This window comes from Astatotilapia calliptera, chromosome 10 (genome assembly GCF_964374335.1).
Source record: "Astatotilapia calliptera chromosome 10, fAstCal68.1, whole genome shotgun sequence".
Lineage (NCBI taxonomy): Eukaryota > Metazoa > Chordata > Actinopteri > Cichliformes > Cichlidae > Astatotilapia > Astatotilapia calliptera.
Window position 1 is genome coordinate 26,158,512 of NC_137431.1, and position 17,625 is coordinate 26,176,136.

Below are 17,625 nucleotides of genomic sequence, written 5' to 3' on the forward strand. Positions count from 1 at the left end.
TATTGCCAAGTGGTTGCTCATTTTTGGGGTTTTCTCTCTGTTATTGTAGGGTCTTTATCTTACAATATAAAGTGCCTCGAGGCGGCTGTTGTTATCATTCGGCTTTGTATAAATAAAATTGAATTGAATTGGGAGCACATTTGTAGTAGTACAATTAAGTATTTACCTGGTCATAGGTAAATGCTGCATTTAAAGAGGTAAATACAGCACTTTATTGGAAGTCTTGGCTGAAACCTTCAACTTGGTTTGTCCACACAAGTAATTTCCTCAAATGTCAAACTATTCCTTTTAAAGTGAACTGATTTTTCTCAGTAACAAACATGGAGTAGACAACACCAAACTGGAGCTTTAGTTTTATGCTCATCACACTTGTTCTTCCTTCAGAATTCTCCTATCAAAGCTAAGAGTCGAGGCCGGAAAAAGAAACAGAAAGAGCCAAAGGTCAGAGGTTGCAATATTAGTTGTTGCATGTAAGAGGAATTAATTTATGCAGCGTCACACTAAAATGTTTCTTCCTTGTTTTCCTCTCAGGGTGTTATTGTTTTGTCTGGGATGAGAAGTGTTAATCCAAGGGATGAGTGGGACCAAGAGTTTTTTGAAGATGATTCTTTGTAAGTTCCTTTGTCTTCATGGACATGCAGAGACTGTTTTAGCTGAAACTTGTTGGTAACAATCAAGCTTTCTGTCTACAGATCATTCCTTGACACGCTCGATTCGTTCACTGTGCCGAGCCACCTTCGAGACCAAGTGGCGGAATTTGAGGATCAGTATGACAGCAGGAGACACAGAAGTCACTATAAACATATTTTGGACAACAACCCTGACTCAACAAAAGAGAGTTTGTATGAGTAAGTGCAAACACATTAAAGAGGTTACATTTACGCTTTCTTATGTGAGCATATGTAAGTGCGAGTAATATTTGGACTGTCTGTCCCCCTGCAGCTACTTTGCTCAGATCTTGGACGAACATGGTGCCCTGGTAGCTGAAGACCCTCTGCTGGTGGGTGAACTTGAAAATTTCCCTTCTGAGGCTAAGCGAAAGATCGAAGCAGCTGGGGGCTTCGAGCCGTTTCTCCTGGACTCCCTTCGCTTCATAAAGATCGGGAGGTGTATTGGCCTGGCGAAGCATGCAGTGTCCCTGCAGCAGGCTGAACGTGGAGCCAGCCTGGACGATCTGGACGAAATAGCTGATCTGGACGATAACTCTGAATCTCCTGTTTTGTATACAGGCGATGAAACTAGTTTCACAAGCTATATGCATGACTATTCATCTGCACAGACTGAAGGCTATACAGTGCTCCCAAATCCTTATGCATCTGGTTTTCAGCCCCTATACCAGCCAGTGATTGGGTCCTACTTTGCTTGGAGTAACGGTGATGATCAGGAGCCAGACAATAACTTTTCACCCAATGGCTACGAGGATCTGTATCTTGATCCCTCTGAGTTTAACCGTGGAGTTTGGGAAACTAATGCAACTTTGGGGACATCGGTGACAACCAATGAGATCTTTTTGAGCCATGCAAGCCATGCAGCAGTGCAGGTCAACACCAACACATTTGTTTCTTTTAATTAACTAAGTGGAATATGTACATAAATACACACTGCTATGTGTCTGTCTGAAATGTTGTGTTTGCTGTGGCCTCAGACATGCCAGGAGGCCATGAGGAGTGTAGCGGTGAATACGGAGCTTCATGAGGGCTTTGAGAAATCCCAGGTCAGTCACAGTTTTTCCCATAAAAGGAAAGCCTCCAGCAATGTGATTCATAGCAAGTATTTTGTTAGTGGAGTTTTATTTACTGAAGCTTAAAATATTCAGTAACACTTTACAATATGGCTAAGACTAAGAGCGTAAATCCCCTGTAATTAAATGTAATTTTGAGGTATATTTATAAATAATAATAGACAAATATTTAAAGGTAAGTACACTAGAAAACAAGAGTTGTTACAGAAAACAAAGAAATAAATAATTATACTGTGAGTAAATATAATTAATAATAATAATAGTAGTAGTAGTCTTATCTACTGCACAAATTATAAGTGCTTAACATCTGTTCCAGTCTCGCACTGAGAGAGACTATAAGTCACTGTACTTGCATGGATTCAATGTAAAATATGAAGATTTACTAGTGTTACTTCAGTATTTACAGTAAGTTGTCGTTTACTGTTCATATTTTCTCCAGGGTGACATCAACAAGCAAGAGAAGAGCAACAGGTCGCTGGAGCAGCAGATCAAGAAAATGACAAATGACAAAGTAAATGTAGGCGAGAGAGAAGACGTCGTTTTACTACAGGAGGAAGTGCAGAAGATCACAGCCAATATTCAAGTAATTTCAATACATTTGACATTTACAAATGTCATTAGCTGAAACTTAACGTGTCTGTATTTTAATTAATAATTTCTCTCTCATCAAGGTAACCAATAAGGAGCTGACGCTGTTCCAGCAGAAGCTAGAGGATGAGGTGAAGAAGGACCAGAAGGAGAAGAAAGCCAATCAGGAAGCACTGAGGTCCCTAAAGCAGGAGATAGAAGAACTGTTGGAGCAACAAGGGAGGTAAGACTTTAAATCTTATCTTAAATCATTCTCTGTGTCGTGGCTGCTCTTACATTAATCTCTAAATTTCCTCAATTTTGTGGTCTTTTTATTTGTAGACTTGCCCAAAGCATCCAGGAGAAGAAAACCAGCTATGAAGCCAAGCTGAATGATTTCTTGGAGCTAAGGTAAGACAGGACAATGAAACTTAAAGTGAAAGTTTCTTTTTCTTCTTTTTTTTAAGATTCTCTCTCACCTTTTTTTCCCTCCAGTAATCAGTTAGCAGCTGAAAAGATGAGTCTGGAGGATGAGATCAAACGATGTAAAGCCTTGATTAGCTCGGCCACCAGGAGGTCTCACACAGCTCTGGTATTGCCTACACTTTGATACATCTTATTTCTGACTACATATGTTGATGTTTTTCAAGTCCCTCACAGCTCTCTTTTAGCAACAAGAAATGTTTATTTTAATGTATTATTTATTGCTGGTAGAGGTTTTTTTGGGGGCACGTTGTTGACTCAAAAACTGACTTGAAATAATGACGACCCATCCTCCGCTTGTGTTACTTCACCAGCTGTCGCTAATGGAGAGCAGTCGGGATCAGAGCTTGCACGGCCTCTACAAAGAGCTGGCAGACGCCAAGGCTTTGCTGAACAAACTGGATGAAGCACTACACAGGTAAGAGCAGGAAAGAGTACGCGTCAGCCAAGTCATTTAAGAAACGGAACTAATGCCTCATAGCAGCCTGAGTTGGCCTCGAAACGTTGAAGTGCTTTTGCTGTTTTTAAAGTACCAAAAGTAATCTGTAGTAGAGCTGGGCGATATATCGAGTTTTTAAAACATATCGATATATTTTTATACGAGATATAAGATGTGACAATATCCTTTATATCGATATAGTCTATGTTACGTTATAATTATAGTTGTGGAGCCGCAAGTTTGCCTCTCTTTCGTCCACTTTTGTCTCTACGCAACGTTACTCCGCCTCGCCTTCACTGAAGACAACTCCCCCTCCTACCCCATCGCTTCACGTGCAGGCAGCGACAAGACGGACACGGCAAATCTCCGTTAACGAGTTACTGCGCATCGCCCCATGCGTGGGGCTGGACGGCGTCAACGTGCTAACGAGCTAAACATGCTAACGAGCTAACCGCGCTAACGAGCTAACAGCGCTAACCCTAAAATCCTTTCATTCTCTCAAAAGTTGATAGCGCGCCTTATGTATGAATTCTGGTTGTGCTTGGTGGCCGCGAACCGATTTTATGTGGTACACGGCGTTCAGCAATCTGTCAAAAATGTTTGAGTACGACTTTGGTAAGCTACGGAGCTGCACCGCTTGATAGATTGTCGGCGCATTACGGCTACCGAGGAGCTTCGCGGAGTGATACGTACTGTGCATCAACGTAATATTACCGTATTGTGTGTGTATAAGGACCATAAATGGCACCTGTAAGAGACGTGGTTATGAAGCGGATTTCAAACTCCAGGCTATCAGTCACACAGTAAAACTTGGGAACAGAGCAGCTGTGAAATCTGTCTCTTTGTTATTACGCTCAGCGTCTTTTAGTTTACATTTTGACTGCACAATTGTGAGCTCTTTGTTTAGCACAAAAACAACCTTGTTTTCTTTTATTTATGGAGCATTATTATTTAATGAATGCTCATAATTTAATTTTGAGTAATTTTTCATGTACATCTGTGCTGTATGTTAATAAAAGTGCCTGTGTGACATCTGGGACACAGCTTTGACTAAGAACTCTTTTTGTTCTTACTTTATGGCTTAAAAAAAAATATCGAGATATATATCTTATATCGCCATCCAGCTAAAAAATATCGAGATATGAATTTTGGGTCATATCGCCCAGCCCTAATCTGTAGCAAGACACTGAGTAAAATCTGCTCAGTCAAACAATGCATGTAATTAAGTAAAGTAACAAAAGGGACTATACTATATTGTGTTTAAAGGTCCAGTGTTTGCAAAAATAAATTAAGTCTGCAGCACTCTTTTATTTTTTGCATGCACCAGATGAAAATTACTTTTTAAAATTTCTTTATGAAGCTTTTCGCAGCAGTGATGTGAGTTAAAAAGAATGGGAATTTGTTCCTGTTCAAACTAAATGGATTTTCTTTAAAGCACTGGAGTGAGGTAGGGCTATGTCTGGTGCCATAAGACCAGACTGCATGCCGGCCTGGTATGCACTCCTACACCGTCATTTTACTGAGCCAGTGGAGAGTGGTTGGCTCTGCCTCGGTGAGCTGAATCTTATTAAGGTCTTGGTGCTTTGGGAATGTGAATATTCCCAGTGGCCGGTGTTGATGTTGGAATGGACCGGATATAGCTCAGATGTTTTCAGGCTTATGTGTGATATCTGACTTCTTTGCAGATTCCCAAATCAAGACCTGGAAGCGGCGAGAAACAGCTGCAGAGACCAGATCAAAGAAGTGGAAAAGAGAATCTCCACTGCTGAGGTACAAGAACCCTTCAGATCAGACGTATGTTTGTGGCGCAGGTGTAAGATCGGGCAGCTTCATAAGCAGCAGGACTCGACAAAGATTTTGCATATAACTGCGATACTAAACTCAGGCCTCATACAGTCATTTAGAAAAATGTCTCCATCAAATGTTTAGCTGTCATTGCTTGAGAGGTCTTCAGTCTTGCCCATCACCTCTATGGGTGGACTGAATTTAACGCAGCAGCTTATATTTTACCTGTGTGGAGAGATCACCGTATGACATCCCACACCTTATGACACTCCAGAACAGCCTGATAAAATAAAACCACGCACAGTCAGTCTGTCTTTAAAAGAATCAGAATCAGAAAGGGTTTTATTGCCAAATGTTGAGCAGGTTTACAAGTGCAAACATACTGTCATAAACTACGCTTAAATAGACATGGAAATAAAAATAAGAATTAAAAGTGCTAAGTAGATAGATATATACATGAGTGCAGGTGGTGATCAGTGCCAAACATGGAACGATGCAGTGAACACAGCGTAGGGTCATGTGTTAGTGGTGGGAACAGTCATACGGTTATTGTTCATGTGTCCAACAGCAGAGGGGAAGAAACTGTTCTTATAGCGAGAGGTTCTGGTGCGAATGTACCGGAGCCTCCTGCCTGAGGGGAGCAGGTCAAACAGACTGTGTCCAGGGTGAGAAGGGTCAGCTGAGATCCGAGCTGCACGCCCCAGTGTCCTGAAGGTGTACAGGTCCTGCAGAGATGGGAGTCTGCAGCCAATCACCTTCTCAGCAGAACGCACAACATGCTGCAGTCTCTGTTTGTCCCTGATAGTGGCTCCAGCGTACCACACGGTGATGGAGGAGGTGAGGATGGACTCGATGATTGCGGTGTAGAATTGCATCATCGTCCGTGTTGGCAGGTTGAATTTCTTCAGCTGCCTCAGGAAGTACATCCTCTGCTGGGCTTTCTTAATGATGGAGGTGATGGTGGGCTCCCACTTCAGGTCCTGGGTGATGGTGGTACCCAGGAAGCGGAATGAGTCCACAGAGGTGATGGGGGTGTCAGTCAGGATGATTGGGGGGGGGGGGGGGGGGGTGCTTCCTAAAGTCCACAATAATCTCCACTGTCTTCTGGGCATTCAGCACCAGGTTGTTGTTGCTGCACCAGGACACCAGACGTTCAACCTCCCTCCTGTAGGCAGACTCATCCCCGTCCGAGATGAGTCCAATAACGGTGGTGTCATCTGCAAACTTGATTAGCTTCACAGACTGGTGGGTGGAGGTGCAGCAGTTGGTGTACAGGGAGAAGAGCAGAGGAGAAAGAACACAGCCCTGAGGGGAGCCGGTGCTGATGGTCCAGGAGTCCGAGACATTCTTTCCCAGCCTCACATGCTGCTTCCTGTCCGTCAGGAAGTCAGTGATCCACCGGCAGATGGGATCAGACACATTCATCTGGGAAAGCTTGCCTCGGAGATGGTCTGGAAGGATGGTGTTGAAGGCAGAGCTGAAGTCCACAAACAGGATCCTGGCGTAGGTTCCTGGGGAGTCCAGATGCTGCAGGATGAAGTGTAGGGCCATGTTGATGGCGTCGTCTACAGACCTGTTGGCTCTGTATGCAAACTGCAGGGGGTCCAGGAGGGGGGCCGTGAGGGTCTTGAGATAGGAGAGAACCAGGCGCTCAAATGACTTCATGACCACAGATGTCAGAGCCACGGGTCTGTAGTCATTTAGTCCAGTGATCCTATGTTTCTTGGGGACAGGGATTATGGTGCAGGACTTGAAGCAGGCAGGCACGTGACATGCCTGCAGTGAGGAGTTGAAAATGCCAGAAAACACTGGGGCCAGCTCGTTTGCACAGTGTCTGAGGGTGGCAGGAGACACACCGTCTGGGCCGGGAGCTTTTCGAGCATTCAGGTTCTTAAACTGCTTCCTCACACCTGCTTCATGAATATGAAGAGTTGTGGTGGGAGGAGGTGGTGTGAAATCCTCTTTTGTGTGGGGTGAGGAGGGGGGTGTTGTAGGTGAAGTGTTTGAAGGTGGTGATGGCTCTGTGGAGGGGGGAGAGGTGGGGGAATGAGTGTCCAAAGTGTCTCTATTGTTGGGGCCGTTGGAGGTGTGAAGGCTGCCTGATGGCTCGTCAAAACGGCAGTAGAAGTCGTTAAGGGTGTTGGCCAAGAGCAAGTCATCAGTGGAGTGGGGGGTTTTAGGCTTGTAGTTGGTGATATTCCTAAAACCTTTCCACACAGAGGCCGAGTCATTCTCTGAGATCTGCTGCTGTATCTTCTCAGAGTGCTGATGTTTAGCAATGTCCACTTCTTTAGTGAACCTGTACTTGGCCTCTCTGTAGCAGTCCCTGTCTCCGCTTCTGAACGCCTTTCTCTTTTCCAGCCACAGCTTTTTGAGTTTAGGAGTAAACCAGGGTTTGCCATTGTTATAACTCACCCTGGTGCGTGATGGCACAATGCTGTCCTCACAGAAGTGGATATAGGAGGTGACAGTGTCCGTAAACTCGTCCAAGCTGTTAGAAGCAGCCTTCATTGTGTCCCAGTCTGTAGACTCCAAACACGTGCGAAGCTCCTCCACAGCCTCGTTGCTCCACAGTTTTTTGGTCCTCACGACAGGTTTGGAGAGCTTCAGCCTCTGTCTGTACGCGGGGATTAGGTGGATCATGACGTGGTCAGAAAGTCCGAGTGAAGCGCGGGGCACCGCACGATAGGCCCCGCTGATCGTGCTGTAACAGTGGTCTAATGTCCTCTCCTCTCTGGTCGGGCATTTAATATACTGCTTGTATTTGGGAAGCTCATGGCTCAGGTTGGCTTTGTTAAAGTCCCCAAGAGCAATGATGAGAGAGTCCGGGAATGTCCGCTCCATGTGCAGTATCTGCTCTGCGAGTGCGCACTGAGCTGCCTGCGCAACTGCGTCTGGCGGGATGTAAACAGCGGCCAGGATGAATGAAGCAAACTCCCGCGGAGAATAAAACGGTTTGCAGTGAATAAAAAGGTATTCCAGAGAGGAAGAGCAGTGCTGAGCAATCACTGTTACATCTGTGCACCAGCCACTATTAATGTAGAAACAGACACCTCCACCTTTGGTCTTACCAGAGAGAGAGGCCTGCCGGTCCGCGTGCAGCAGATGAAAGCCCTCCAGCTTGAGCGCGCAGTCCGGGATGTCCTCACAGAGCCACGACTCCGTAAAACATAAGACACAGGAGGAGGCAAAATATACATAATCTGATATCATTTGACCGTCTGCATGTTTATGAGAGGCTCTGCATGGATGTTGTGACATTTTGTCTCCACGCGGTCCACAGCGGCAGTACCAGGATCAGATGGATCAGGTGAACACCGGCAGGCCAGTCACTGAGATGCATGCGGTCAACAGCCATCCTGAACCTGCAGCTGCTCCAGTAAAACCAGTACAAAAAGTTAGTTTACTCACAGCACTCAGAGCTTTCTCTCTAGGATATATATTTTAAAAATAAAATTACACACTCAGCTGAGCTTTATTTATATCAATAACTTGGGCTGATCACATGAGCAGCTTTGCAGCTGTATGTGTATTATGTTGATTTATTCTTCATTTATTATAAATTCTCTTTAGCTTTTGTGCATCAAATAGAAGTCAAAAATAGTTTGCTTCCTTTGCACTGAATGAGACAGCATTTATTTACTTCATATTTATTACACATTCAGCTAACAGTCAGATGGTGAACTGGATAAAGGGCTGAACGTCCTGATCAGGATCTCTCTGTTAGCTCACTTGTAACATTACATTTCTAACTCTTCCTACTCTTCTGTGTGGATGTTCCAGCTTTCTGCAACAGCTAAAGAGTTTACTCTTCAGTCTTCAGCTCAGGCCTCACGCGGCACTCCTCCACCCATCCACCACTCTACTCCCCCTGCGGCTGAGGCACCGGCCCCGCCCTCTCAGCACAAACATCCAATCAGGACATCGGAGCCAGGACAGCAGCCAAACACAGTGTTCGGCAAAGCCATGGAGACGTTGTCCACCATGTTCCCTGACTATACAAGGTAACACTGGAGCAGCTGTTTAAAAAGAAAAGTGTCATCCTCCTGCTGCAGACTCACATTTAGACCATAGTGTTCAAACCCACTTAATAAAATGTATTAACTGTGTTTGTGTGCTCAGGTCGGAGTTGATGAAGTTTGTTCAGGAGCTGCGTTCATCCAGCGGTGGAAGTTTTAGCAGCATGTCTTTACAGGATGTAGTCGGAGGTGTGACCCAACTGATCCTGGACCATCAGGTAGACGCATTCTTAAAGTGGTTTTAAGGGTTTGCAGTGAGGTTCCTGGTCGAAGCTCAAATTGGGAGATGATGCAAATACTGGGTTCAGACTACACCATATCTGTCCAATTATGGACTGATCTGTTGTCTAAACCAATGGTATATTTGGACCATCATGATGCCCTGATAGAAAGACTAGCATCTCAAAATTGTTGGACTGTTCTGACCAATGTGAGTAAGGATAACGGCTTCTGGCAAATGAAGGAACAACACAAGAGAAGGAGAGCTGAATAATAGAATAATTTCAGTCATTATGGTTACATAATCGAGTGTGATGCATCAGGAATGAGAATTACCACCTCCAGCTCTGAGGTCATGGTTCTCAGCCAGAAGAGGGTGGCCTGTTCACACTTTTTAAAACTAACCAGTAAAAAGCATATTGCAGTCTACTTTATCACACAGGTCCCGTCTCAGGTGACTGATACCAGGATTTGCGGAGGCTTGCAGAAAGTATTTTCTTGACTATTTGACTTCATTTCTTCCTCTCAGGAGAGGTTTAACTCGACCAGATCCAGCGTTCTGGGTCGTAGGAGTCCAGCTCAGTGTGCTACCCCTCCGTTGATAAACCCAGCACCGGTGTGGCAGCCAATCGGACAACAGAGAGTCAGAAGTTCCAACGCTGTGAGTCCAAAAATCATCATTTAGTAGTGTTCAAGTTTGAAGCTGCACATTTTCATCATTTCACTGTTAGTGTTGTTTTCCTGCTGTCAACTTGCAGTGCTGTTGTAAGCCTTGATCAGAGTTGTAACTCATTTCTAGTGACCAGTAAATCTTCGAATTTACTTTAAAAAAATCGATTCCTTTGAGCAAACATCAAACAAAAGGAGTGCATTTATTGAGAACTAGTTTCATTTGCTAATTAATACAGCCTGGTATGTGCAGCATTGATAGGGTTGGGTGAGCGTTTAGCAGGGCCTGACTGTGCATGTCGATTGCAGCTGAACATGGAGGATCCCTGCATCATCTGTCATGACGAAATGAGCCCGGATGACACCTGCGTGCTGGAGTGCAGACACAGCTTCCATAATGAGGTGAGCAGCGATACCAGAGACTCACGGTAAACTGTTGGGTCTAAGGTGTGGAACAAGCAAGGTGCAAAATATGGCAGCAGATAAATAGTTTAGTTTTGCTTGGAGAGATTTGTAGCACAGTATCTGTGTGGCAGCCACAACAGGAGCTATTTTCCTTAGTGTTTAGAAAAAGGTAGGGTACCTCAGTGCTTCCTTTATAGCCTCCTTTAGCAGAGGACACACTGCTGGCTACAGGATGTCAAACCCAAAGGTTAACTATGAGCATAATGCATCTTCTTATCAAGTTATTTCCTTGTGTTAAAAGCTTATTTACATATAAAAACCTGTTAAAGTGAATTTTAAGGTCTGTCATGAGTTAGTCGGCATTAGTTACATCCTTTGTAGTACTGCCAACATTGGTGTTATCATTAATTAAGCTTGAATAGAGGCAGGGTTACAAGCTGGATAAGCAACATGTCCTTTTTCTTTATAGTCTGTTTATTCTTGTTTATTTAAAATCCAGACGTTGGTTATTAACTAATATTTTCTCTCATGTGGCCTATGAAAGTTGTTGTAGTCCATCTTCAGGACATTCTCAACTTCTGAAGTATTGAGGAGTCTTGTGTCTTGAGTGGAGAAGCACTGTGCTTCTTTTCCTAGCCCTGAGGAATTTTCCTCCACATCATTTTCCACTGAGGTCAAGGAAAAGAAGGCAACTAGAGGATGGTGTAACCATGTTCTGCACAGGCGCTGGGATATTAACCCACAAAGAAAGAGGGCTGCTGCTAAATCATGTGAACTGCATGATTTTCACTTCATCAATTGGTTGTAATATTGTGGCTGCACTATTGTGGCTGCACAATGTAATACGAGCTAAGCTTGGTTTTGTTTTTATAAAAAGGCCTAGGAAATGGAAGAAAGCGTTAACACCACACACTGGATTTTTAGTGAAAAGCATCCAGATGTGGCGTCTGGTCTAGTTTCAGGCTTTAAAGTGCTGTTTTCTGTGTTCAGTGCATCAGATCGTGGCTGAAGGAGCAGAGCACCTGTCCAACCTGCAGGACTCACGCCCTGCTGCCAGAAGATTTCCCCATGCTGACTGGCCGGAGACGTCCAGCTCCATGAAGTCTTAACCTTGCTTCCTCTCACTACTCATGTGTACGCTTTTATCTTTTTGCTTTTCTTATTGCATTAAAATCTAAAAAGGCTTTTGACTTTTCTTTTTTTTTTTTTTAAATGAAAGGTTTCATGTAATTGAAAGAAATAACTGTTCCGTGTTTTTTTGCTTGGGATTATTTTATGGTGGCTAAATTTGCCATAAAACAAGGGTTATTTTAGATTTTGTGGACAGCTGCTGAGACTCCTGCAGCTGGTGAATGAGGAAGTCCCGGTAAATCCAAAATGTGCCGCTTTCACTTGATTAAACAAGTCTTCATCTGTGAGCTTCAGAGCAGCTACCAGGGTGAATGTTTGGGATTTTTCTTTTTTAAATTTCTCTATTTTTATCTTCGTGCAAAGCTGTGCTAACCAAATGCTGGTTATGTCTTTCTTATGTGACTTCTGGAAATAAAATAAGAGGAAAGTGTTGGTTTGGACTCAGAAATGCTGACATTAGAGCTGAAACACTAGCTGTACTGGGAAAAAAAACATTAAAGTTATAAAACCCACTTGCATTCTGACTGACTCATTTAATCAAGCTGTACTCTCAGATGACTTCTGCTGCAGCTCTGAGGTTTTCAGGACTAGACCCACAGAGCTGCAGCTGACTGGATGTCAGCTGGACTTCTAAAGCACCAAGTCCTGAAAGAACAGTCCCTGTGATGCTGCACATCCTTAAAAAAAACAACTTGGAAATATGAAATAGTTTCAAAACAGAAATTTATTAAACTGAAATAAAACTTTAAAAAGAAAAGAGTTTGGTCACATTAACATGATGTATTATTAGGGAGGTCTCTGAAGGTTTGAATAATTTCTCCAGCTTCAGTTGCATGTTGAAGAATCTGTTCAGGCAGACGAGTTTGTTGCAGGATGAGAAGTGTGAAGGTCTCTGAGCTTCTCTCAGAAATGATAAGTTCAGAGTCTGCACAGCTTCAGAGGAAAGCTCTCTGTGATCAGGTGATCATCATGGAGCACGACGACAACGTTGACTTCAAACTCTGAAGGAAAGAAACACTCATGATCGCACTGCACAGAGAAGTTTTTGTTTTATCAAGAGCATGTCAAATTTAAGTTGGGGTTTCATTGAGTTCTCCACAGTAGCACATAATGTCCTAACTCCTGGCAGCAGTGAGGACTTTTTCCTTTAGATCTGATATTTGTTTACAACTGCGTCCTGCAGAACAGCCAACAATAACACTAATGTCTCACCTACCTGATCATCATTTGAGGGGCAGAAACAATTAATGACAGAGGCCTCTGTATAATATAATATTCACCATGTTCACTGAAAAAGAAGCCTCCTGTTCTAATTTTCTTTAATGTAAGCATTTTATATGCCAACTACCTGAACACTGATGCCACAGTAGAACAGTGGGTAGCACTGTCACCACACAGAAAGGTGGTTTACTGTTTGAAACCCAGCTAGAGCCTTTCAGTCTGGAGTTTGCATCCCTCAGTGCTACCTGGGTTAACTGGTGATTCCAAATTGGTTGTGGACATGAATAAAGTGTGACTTGTAGTCTAAAGCACTGTACAAATGCCAGTCCAGTCCAATAAATCTCATCCTGCAGATTAACTATGATTTTAGAATGCAGGCCATAGTCCTTGTTTAGCTCCACCTGCTGCAGATGGAGACTGACATGGTCGTGATCCTGTCTGAACATGGAAGCAGAAGTCAAAATGCCCTGAAATTCTGTTTTATCAAGAGACTTCTAGATGGGGGAAAAATGTTTTTCCAGTGGCAGAAAAAGATAGTATACAAAATCAGAAAGCTGTGGAAACTGGTTATCAGTGTATACAATAAAACAGCAAAAACAAGAACATAAAACACCCCATAGTGAGGTTCAACTGTTAGTGGGTTTATAACAAAGTGGAGCGATTTGCAGCGGTGTAAAGAGGTGGAGACCAGCTCTCTGGAGAAATGAATAGCACTTCTCTATCTGGCAATCTGATGGATCAGACTGAATTTGGCAGTTGCCATGAAAACGGTATCACTGCACTGTGCCAAGTGTAAAGTTCGGTGGAGGGGGGATTATTATGCAGGGCTGTTTTTCAGGAGTTCGGCCCCTTTAGTTCAAGTGAAAGGACCTCTTAATGATCATCATATTAAACCCCCTAAATGAAGAATGGGACATCACTCAAGTTCATATTAATGTGAAGGCAGACAAATGAATAACTTTGGCAATATAGTGTGTCTCTTTGTGATGAGTGTTTTATATTGTTTTAATATCATCATTGTAAATAACATGAGCAAACACTCTCTAGATCTGAAAAGATTTAAACGTTCAAAGTAAGAACTTGTGGTTAAAAATGCTAAACTATAATAAAATTAGTCTGCTGAACTTTCAAAATAAGAGCCACAGGCTTGTTAACCAGTAAGTCTAGTAAATAAAAAACTAAAATGAGCCTTGGAGTAAATTGTTTGTGTGAGAATCACAGGAATGGATTTTACTGACCGACTTTGAAGTTTGTTGTCTCCAGCGTGGGGCAGGTGAACAGTCTGGGGAAGATCATATAGATGGGGATGGCGAGGCTGTGGCAGACGTCACCTTCAGCTATCTGGATGTTCTGGATCTCTGTGGCGTCTCTGGCGTAACCCTCAGCGCAGCCTGAACACAGCAGATGCTCATAAAACCTTGGGCCTTGCCCAATGAAAGTTAGACTGATTGCCTCACAGCGTGCACTTACCGCAGGTCTCCACCCGTACCAGCTGCAGTTCAATACTCTTTATGGGGACGTCCGAGTTTTCCACCACCACCTCTCCAGTAAGCGGCAGGCTGATCACGCAGTTGGTGGCATCTAAATGTCCTCGGATGAGAAACTTGGGAAGTGAATTTTTCTGAAAACACAAAGCAAGTTCATCCATTGAGAAGAGCTTTAAACTTTAAGAAATCAAGCAAAAAAATAAAAATAAAATAAAAATGAAGAGATTTAACACGTCTTCTGACCTCGCGGCTCTGCAGAGTGTCCGGAGTGATGGTGAAGTTCACCGGTGTGGGGATGACTTTAGATTTCTGAGGCTGGAAGTCAAACAGAAAATGATGTGACACAGTTTAACAAAGCTGAAGAAAAGATAACTTTTCAACAAAATCAGGAGGTGAGGAAACAGAGAAGTCTTTTTTTAGATGCAGATACTTTCTTCCTTAAAACAAACAAACAAAACAAAACAAAAGACAACCTGAGCACAGATTTTACAGGAGCTACAGAGCATTGGTGAGCAATAAAAAGGTTAAATTAGCTTTTTTTTTTAATGTAAATAAGTCTGTAACAACAAGTGAGTGGCACAAAAATGAGAGAAACTAATTGTTGGTATAAATGTCGTTTCTTTTGTGGCTACCAATATGTCAATTTTATAGAAACAAAATATCATCATCCAGCTGCTTTTAAATGACTCAGTATAGTCCTAAAAAAAGTCCCGTTAATACAGTGATTCCCAAAGCACGGACTACTGCCCCCTGGTGCACTGAGAGAGCGCTGCAGGTGAGCCAATGAAAGTTTATTATGATTTAAAAAAGTTAGAAATGACAATCAAATATTTATGATTAAATATTCAAAGGTAATTCTGATCCATAAAAGTGTTATTAAATAATTTATTTACCATATTTGACCTGCTATCAGTGATGGAAACAGGGTAAAATGGAAAAGGTTTGCTGTAAGCTTATTCACACACAGCAGATCAGATAACAATAACCAGGTGTGTTTCACTCACCTGGCAGTGCACGATGAATTCGCAGCTCCTGCTCAAATCTTTGGCCAGCAGGGAGCGCTTCATGTCACAGCGGAGGGTGTACTGAGGAGTGAACAGAAAGGTTTAAAGCCAGGATGCCACGACATTATACTCTTTACAAGGTTTACTTAAAAGAAGCATGGCAGCGTGATGTCTTAAAGATATGTAGGAGTCTGTCCATTCTTTGAACTGAATCTGGTGAGGTTCATTAAAGGGACAAAACTTTTTTTACCCATGTGAATCTTTGTAAAGCTGACGACGATGCATGATATTTTCCCTCCAAGTGTCCAGTCACTGAGTTAAATGTCTGTTTCGAAGGTCCAGAGCTATAAAAACGCATGTTCTTCTTTCTTTTGTCTGGACCAAACAAACTGCACTGCTGCCCTGAAAGCAACAGAAAACCCTGACATACACCATGTTCTTCACACTCACTTGAATGTTGACAAAGACTCCGTGGTAGGTCTCGTACAGCACTTTGTTGCCTTTGGTGTGCAGAGGGAACTCAAAGGGAATCTCAGTCTTTCCTCCAGGGATTTTTCCAGCCTTGGCCACTTCAATGTTACTGCTGATCAGCTGGATGGGCTGCAACATGTTTCAATGTGATTATTATTAGGAACAATTGACTAGCAGTTAGTCTGACCTAGCAGTCAAACATTTTAAACCAGGAGTTCAATGATTATAAACGTATAAAGTGAAACTTGTATCCTGTAGGTAAAATATAACACAAAATCAATGACAGATAAACACTATTTGATGAAAAGTAAGGACTCAAACAGTAAAACAATGGGTTAAACAGTTTATGTCGCTTATTAAGAGTCTGTTAATTATATTTTGAATTAATTAAACGTTTACTTAATACAATATTTCAAAACAAAAGGCATGACTGATGCTTATAATAGTCTTGTTTTGTTTGAAAGTTCAGCTCAGGTAAATAAAACTTCTGGATGATTAATTTATGATGATTTTATTTACTTTTTTCTTGTTTTTTTTTAAATACTTCTGTCTCATATTTATGCTGGTGAAACTTCTTTGTCAAATGGTAAAGGAAATGACCCTTTTACTAGTCTTTATCTCCACTCAAAGTGATTTTAAAACAATATCTTAGACGTTCACCTTGACAGAGTTGTAGAAAGCCTCAAAGACACCGACACTCTTGGAACTCAGCTGCAGATTCACGACTCCCTCCATGCTCAGAGAGATGCCATGATGCTGCAGTGCCTCCTTACAAACCAGCAGGATGACACCAGCCACTGTTTCCTGCACACCAAGCAACACGGATGAGCTACAGTCTATCAGTTTTTTTTAAATATACACAGTCCCACATTATCAAAGGCTCAAAAACAATTGGTCAAACTAAGATCATTTTAGCAACATTTTGCCGAATCTGATGGAGAACACAACCATAAACACTTCACAGTTCATCTTCCTGCTTCTATCAGCAGTCACATGATCATACCCATACCATAACTATCTCCATCATTGCTGGAACTGCTTGGCAGTCAAATGTCCAGTTACTTTTGGCTTCTAAAAATGTAGATGCATTAGACTCTGCTTGAGGTTTCACTTATATTTTCCATCACAAACTACGATGTTATGTGTATATATCTGATCAATCTGTGAGGATTTCTGTGGCGAACCTCACAACAGACACATTTCGCCGTCACACCGACAGTCAGGTGCCCGATCATGTGACGCCGGCGACTGGTAGCTAAATAACTAGCTCGGGTTGTTACAGTACATTGGTTTAGTAGCAGTTACATAGCTACATTATTCATAAATAAAGAAAAATACTGTATTATTAACGTTAGCTGACGAGGTTGCAGAAGCTGCTGGTGCTAGCTAGCTGTGGCAACTTACCCCTTCTAGATAAACTTTGTTTGCTCTTTTCAGCCTTATATCCAACGTGACGCTCATTTCTGATCATTACACGGCACACAGTCAGTTAAAAAAATGCTACCTCCTCTCCGGCCTCCACCTTACTAATCAAAACACACACACTAAAAGCGCTAATTTTCACATCTGTTAGCCGAGTTCATGTTCCGTTTTGGACTAACAACAACACCGTATCCGGTCGGTCCGATCCTTCACAATAAAGCGACAACACGAAAGACGATGGGGATTTCCGGTCCAAATGATTCAAAGTAAAAACCGAAACAATCTAAAGGGAGAGAAATAATTTACAAAAGGGTAAAAAACAAACAAACTTGAAAACAACGTTAAACTCTATGGAGCACTCTCCATGAAACAAAAACACTGTCTTCATAGCTTTGCTGGTGCCTGGAGAGAAAAAAAGATTTTGGTTTTGTGTGCTCAGGTCTGTTTTTGCAGCTTGCGTAGAACAGTACAGTGGAGGTGACCCACCAACTGGTACTGGAGCATATCGGGATGTCTTAAAGTGACATCACTTCAGACTAATATTGAGATAAATTACTTTCAT

General features: G+C 42.6%; 2 protein-coding genes across 3 annotated transcripts in view; one reads left to right on the plus strand and one right to left on the minus strand.

The window, feature by feature from the left end:
• Nucleotides 1-11,970, plus strand: part of ttc3 (tetratricopeptide repeat domain 3) — a 30,594-nt gene extending 18,624 nt beyond the window's left edge. Inside the window, exons 30-46 of one of the 2 annotated variants that reach the window (XM_026181394.2) lie at nt 385-441; nt 532-611; nt 693-848; nt 943-1,540; nt 1,646-1,714; nt 2,181-2,324; nt 2,413-2,552; nt 2,651-2,719; nt 2,804-2,900; nt 3,106-3,209; nt 4,916-5,000; nt 8,299-8,412; nt 8,799-9,019; nt 9,138-9,252; nt 9,783-9,914; nt 10,232-10,324; nt 11,318-11,970. In XM_026181394.2, the coding sequence (XP_026037179.2) occupies nt 385-441; nt 532-611; nt 693-848; nt 943-1,540; nt 1,646-1,714; nt 2,181-2,324; nt 2,413-2,552; nt 2,651-2,719; nt 2,804-2,900; nt 3,106-3,209; nt 4,916-5,000; nt 8,299-8,412; nt 8,799-9,019; nt 9,138-9,252; nt 9,783-9,914; nt 10,232-10,324; nt 11,318-11,428 (2,385 nt within the window). In that variant the 3' untranslated portion in view covers nt 11,429-11,970. The remainder of the gene's footprint in view (nt 1-384; nt 442-531; nt 612-692; nt 849-942; nt 1,541-1,645; nt 1,715-2,180; nt 2,325-2,412; nt 2,553-2,650; nt 2,720-2,803; nt 2,901-3,105; nt 3,210-4,915; nt 5,001-8,298; nt 8,413-8,798; nt 9,020-9,137; nt 9,253-9,782; nt 9,915-10,231; nt 10,325-11,317) is intronic. The other variant, XM_080307594.1, reaches the window with a different exon arrangement.
• Nucleotides 11,971-12,164: 194 nt separating this feature from the next.
• Nucleotides 12,165-17,346, minus strand: vps26c (VPS26 endosomal protein sorting factor C). Its single transcript, XM_026181397.2, has 8 exons — nt 17,046-17,346; nt 16,302-16,445; nt 15,621-15,770; nt 15,171-15,251; nt 14,410-14,481; nt 14,150-14,300; nt 13,918-14,070; nt 12,165-12,459 (listed from the first exon to the last, which is right to left on the minus strand). Exons 1-8 carry the CDS (start codon nt 17,100-17,102, stop codon nt 12,377-12,379), a joined length of 891 nt encoding a protein of 296 aa, XP_026037182.1. The 5' UTR covers nt 17,103-17,346; the 3' UTR covers nt 12,165-12,376.
• Between the last annotated feature and the right edge of the window lie 279 nt (nt 17,347-17,625).

Coding starts and splice junctions, on each gene's coding strand:
- vps26c (XM_026181397.2), bottom strand. CDS start 17,102: ATGAGCGTCACGTTGGATATAAGGCTGAAAAGAGCAAACAAAGTTTAT. Junction 15,771..16,301: donor CTTTCTACAACTCTGTCAAG/GTGAACGTCTAA, acceptor AACATGTTGCAG/CCCATCCAGCTGATCAGCAG. Junction 12,460..13,917: donor GACAACAAACTTCAAAGTCG/GTCAGTAAAATC, acceptor TCTTTCCTTCAG/AGTTTGAAGTCAACGTTGTC.